We start from the raw sequence: 4,848 nt of genomic DNA, 5'->3' as shown, positions 1-4,848 counted from the left end.
GAGTGGCGGAAATAAGGAAACCGAGCTGTCATGGGGAACCACGTGGGAAGATTCGGTCTTTTCAAAAACTACGATCGAGATGGCCGGACGCAAACAGCAACAGCAGCAGCAGAAGCAGCAGCAGCAGAAGCAGCAGCAGCAGAAGCAGCAGCAGCAGAAGCTGCAGCAGCAGAAGCAGCAGAAGCAGAAGCACCAGCAGCAACAGCAGCAGCACCAGCAGCCGCAACAACAGCAACAGCAGCAGCCGTTGCCCATGAAGCAGCTACGCAAGCGTAAGGTCGGCGCGGAGGGCCGCGACCAGCGGCAACAGCCAGGGGCGAAATGGGGGCGTCGGCGCACGTCGTCGGCCCTCCAGCTGCTGGCGTCCCCGCTGGTATCGCGGTCGCCGTCGCCGGCCTGGTGCGAGATGTCGGAGAGGGAGGTGTCCTCCGACGAGGAGGTCGACGGCGGCCCCACCGCGGAGATGGTCACGGTGGAGCTGTCGTCGACAGAGGAGGACAGCGGCGGTGAGACCGTAACGCCCGTGGTCTCGTCGGATGAGGACGACGACCGGCGGGCGGCGAAGGCCAGGAGGAGCTACAGGCAGCTCAGGCGGGCCGTGGCGGGCGGCGATTTTATCCGATGCGGAACGGAGGCTCCGTCGGGGGACCCCGCAGAGGTGGCAGCCATTGTGGCCAGGCGCCAATGGACGCTGCGACGGCTACAGGAGCAGGAGAGGGAGAGGGTGGCGGCGTGGGAGGCGTGGCAAGTGCGCCTCCAGCAGGCAGAGGAAGAGGAGGCCGAGTTATGGAGGCCGCCTCCAAGGTCGCCGTCGGCGTCATCGTCGTCGTCGTCGTCGTCGTCGTCGTCGTCGTCATCGTCGTCGTCGTCGTCGTCGTCGTCGGCGTCATCATCACCGCCGAAGCGGCCGTCGCCACCGCCGAGATCGCCACCACCGCCACCGCCGAAATTGCAATCGCCACCACCGCCACCGCCGAAATTGCAATCGCCACCGCCATCGGCGAAACTGCCGTCGCCACCGCCGAGACGGCCGTCGCCGCCGAAGCTGTCACAGCCGCCGCCGCCGAAGATGTCACCGCCTCCTCCGCCGGCGTGGGTGTGGCCACCACGGCCGGAAGGACCGTTGCCGTCGTCGACGCCGCCGCTGCCGCGAGGGCCGCCACCGTCGCCACCGCTACCGCCGCCACTGCCGCAAGGGCCGCCGCCGTCACCACCGCCGCCGCCGCCAGGGTCGCCAGTGGCAAGAAGCACGCCGCCACTGCCGCAAGGGACACCGCCGTCGGCGCCGCAACCGCCGCCACGACCGCCGAAGCTACTCCGGCAGGTGTCGTGCCCGGAGGCCCAGGCACCGAAGAGGCCCACCTTGCGGAGGACGGTGTCGGTGGAGCCCGCCGGGCGGGAGATAGCCCTTGCGGAGTGTCCGGAGGCGGTGAGGGTCGAGGCGGAGAAGCAGGCCCAACGAGGGAGGACCCAGCGGTGGGCCAAGCTGATGTGGTCGGAGGGGGCCCGCTACCGCATTAAGATGGCGGGCGGGCGGGCCAGGGTGTTCAAAACAAAATAAATGCCTCGCCAAGTGCCATGGAATCGGCTGTGTATTTAGGGGACAGGGGTGGGTAATGCCGGAGGTGGACCGGTCAAGAAAAACATACACAAAAAAACAGGCAAACACAAAAAAAAAAAATACACAAGAAAAAAATGTAGATGGGGCTGGACGGGTCAATGACCCCGCAAGGGGCGCGAGCCAGGCGCGCGGGCCGGCAAGGAGCGAGGCGAGAGGGGGTCAGCGACAGACCCAACGACTCCATGGACGTCCGCCCGAGGACCATCTGCCGGGCGCGACGGGCCAAGGATGGCGCCCGGCGCATGAAGAGGAAGCAGCGACTGGCAGCCGGGACAAGCTGGAATAAAAGGAGGAAAAGGTAAGCCGAGGAGCGGCCAAATATTTCACAAACTTACCTGGAAGCAAGCCCGGGCCTCCAGTCCAAAGGGGCTGCTGGGGTAGATGGGGCAGTGGAGGGGAAAAGGGGCCAAGAGAGGGCCTGCCGGGACGCGCTGCATCATGTTGGGCGCCCCGGCACATAGTCATCGGGGAGGCGCTCGCAGCTCAACCCGGAAAAGATGCATGCTGCAAGAAGAGGGAGAAAATGGTGAGAAATGTGGAAAAGAACGAAATAACCTCAAGTACTTACCAAAACAAAACCACGAGGCCAGCGGAAATTGGGAATGGGGTCGCCACGATAACGGCGGTCGATCGATAGTTCGATCGATGGGAGCTAAAAAAATACTGGAAACATCGCTGGCCGGTCACACTGAATATGACGGCACCCTGAGGAGTGGCAACGCCACGATCGATAGACGAGTTATCGATTGTGCGCGGGGAAATTCTGCGCGGGAGACTTTTTCAAATTTGAAACGAGGATCGGAAGGAGTCGCGCGCTGGGAGTTTCCGACAGCCAAGATGCCCTAGTCAAGAAGCCCAACGACGGGAAGTCTACATAAGCTGAGACTTAGGTGCTGAGGCTGGAGGAGCTCTCAGCCGTGGCGGGAGGAGGTCGACGAGGGAGTGGCAGCGGCCACCAGGATCAAGGAAGGATCGATGTGCGCGCAAGGAGCCATGAAGGTCGAGACGCCGCAGTCGAGATGCTTAACAACCAGGTAGGGTTTACTAGGCTGAGACTGTCCGGCTGAGATCCAGAGGGCCCTTGGCCGCACTCAGGAGTGGAGGTCGACGTGGGAAGGATGCAATTTGAGAACGTTTCCCCAGGACATTCCGGAGCCCAAAGCTTTTAAAAGTTTCCGAAGGAAGGGGGAGATGTAAGGGTTTGTAAAACGCCTTACAAGTTTGAGTGCAGGAGAGCCGCATAGCAACAGCGGGATGCGCGGCGTGCAGAAAAAAGGGAAATAACGGTGCAAGGGACTTTGGACTCAATGCTGCGATGAGTCTGCAGACTTTGGACCCAATAACGGTGAGTCTGCGGACTTCGGACCCGCGCAAAGAGGAGAGACCGTGAACTAACGGTACCGTTCTGGACTTTGTACCCGTTATAACGGTGAAGTTCTGGACTTTGTACCCGTTATAACGGTGAAGTTGGCGGACTTTGGACCAGCACAAAGAGGAGAGACCGTGAACTAACGGGACTTGTGCTGCACTTTGGACCCGATCACGCCACTTGTCCTGCACTTTGGACCCAGTCACGCCACCGATGGAGGGAAATAGCGGGACATGGATGGCATATAAAAGGAGGACGCGTGCAGGCAGTCGGGACAGTCAAGTGAAGTCGTGCAACGAGATCGTACCAACGCGAGTGAAACCCCGAGGAGAACAACAAGTGCCAGGATACCAGGAATCAATATCGCCGAGTCAAGAAGCCCAACGACGGTCACGTCTACATAAGCTGAGACTGCCAAGCTGAGATCCCGAGGGTACAAGGTAAGTTGTAGGGTGCGTCTACGAGTCTCGAAATCGACGAAGTTGGTGGAGTCTTGGCAGTGGATGTTGTGCGAAAGGTACCCAGCGTCGGTACCCCATGAAAGATTGAGGACCTGCTGAGGGCCAGGCCGACGAAGATCCAGTGGAGTTGTGCGAAAGGTACCCGGCGTCGGTCCACACGAGAGTGAGGACCTGCTGAGGGCCAGGCCGACGAAGTCCCGACCGAACTCCGGGGTGGAGCGAAGAGTGGTGACTGCAGGCATCACTGCTTAGCCCCGCTAAGGAGGTTCTGTCTAACATCCTCCAAGGTTGTGAGAGGCTCGTAGCGTGCCTAATACGCGACCGGTGCCCAAAAGACTCGGCAAGGCAGAGGACGCGCGACAGGCGTGCCGCCGTAGAGTCGACGCGGGAGCCACTACCGGCGTCAACGAGGGAGAGCGAGTCGTCAGGCAGCAGATCCACGAGTCAATACCGAGCTATAAATCTACGTACAATAAACCCAACAAGTATTCTTAAATCTAACCTAACTCTGTGTTATTCTTTGGTCTCGGGGTTACGCATCAATAAATTTGGTGGGACGAACACACAAACTCAGCTGAGGTAGCCGCACGTTCTCGTAGCGAGCAAAGACACAAAAGCAGTTCGTTACAGTTTATTTTCATCAAATGATCAACACTAGGTACATTGATAACTTATTAATGGATTCTCAATGACTATTCATAATAAACGCTTTATTATATTCTTAAAGTATCATTCGCTTTAAAATCAGGACTGGCTACCCCAGCCCCAAAAATCTCACTGCCGCAATCAGCACACCAAGAACCGAACACGGCTCAGCAGCATCAACCGCTGGAGCAGCCAAAAAGTAACTTTGAATCTTTGATATGCAGTCTACAACAAAGCCTTACGGAGTTTATGTCGTTTATGCGTACAACTATGCAAGATCTAATGCGAAACCAAAATCTACTTATACAAATGCTGGTTTCACAACAATCCAAATAATGACTTCCCTACGAATATCTACGTGGAACGCTAACGGCGTTTCGCAGCACAAACTCGAGTTAGCGCAATTCCTTCTAGACAATTAAATCGACGTAATGCTGCTTTCAGAAACACATCTTACAAACAAATACAATTTCCAACTACGAGGATATACATTCTATGGAACAAATCATCCAGATGGTAAAGCACACGGCGGGACTGGAATTTTAATCAGAAGCCGTATTAAGCACCATTACCATACGATATTTGCTAAAAACTACATACAGGCCACATCAATAAATATACACCTAAATACTGGCAAGCAACTAACTCTAGCCGCCGTATACTGTCCCCCACGCTTCACCATAGCCGAAGATGAGTTAATGCAGTTTTTCAACTCACTCGGAGACCACTTCATAGCAGCAGGAAGAAACTTC

The 4,848-nt window shown here is 57.2% G+C and overlaps 1 protein-coding gene across 1 annotated transcript; it reads left to right on the top strand.

The window, feature by feature from the left end:
- Nucleotides 1–253: 253 nt before the first annotated feature.
- Nucleotides 254–1,561, top strand: LOC122320064 (MAGE-like protein 2). Its single transcript, XM_043208140.1, has 2 exons — nt 254–804; nt 925–1,561. The coding sequence occupies exons 1-2, from the start codon at nt 254–256 to the stop codon at nt 1,559–1,561; spliced, it is 1,188 nt and encodes a 395-aa protein (XP_043064075.1).
- Nucleotides 1,562–4,848: the final 3,287 nt, after the last annotated feature.

The sequence above is a fragment of the Drosophila ficusphila genome, unplaced genomic scaffold, assembly GCF_018152265.1.
Source record: "Drosophila ficusphila isolate 14025-0441.05 unplaced genomic scaffold, ASM1815226v1 contig_414, whole genome shotgun sequence".
In the NCBI taxonomy this organism is placed as follows: Eukaryota; Metazoa; Arthropoda; class Insecta; order Diptera; family Drosophilidae; genus Drosophila; species Drosophila ficusphila.
This window is presented reverse-complemented; position numbering and strand designations above follow the sequence as displayed.

Coding starts and splice junctions, on each gene's coding strand:
- LOC122320064 (XM_043208140.1), top strand. CDS start 254: ATGAAGCAGCTACGCAAGCGTAAGGTCGGCGCGGAGGGCCGCGACCAG. Junction 805..924: donor TTATGGAGGCCGCCTCCAAG/GTCGCCGTCGGC, acceptor GCCACCGCCGAG/ATCGCCACCACCGCCACCGC.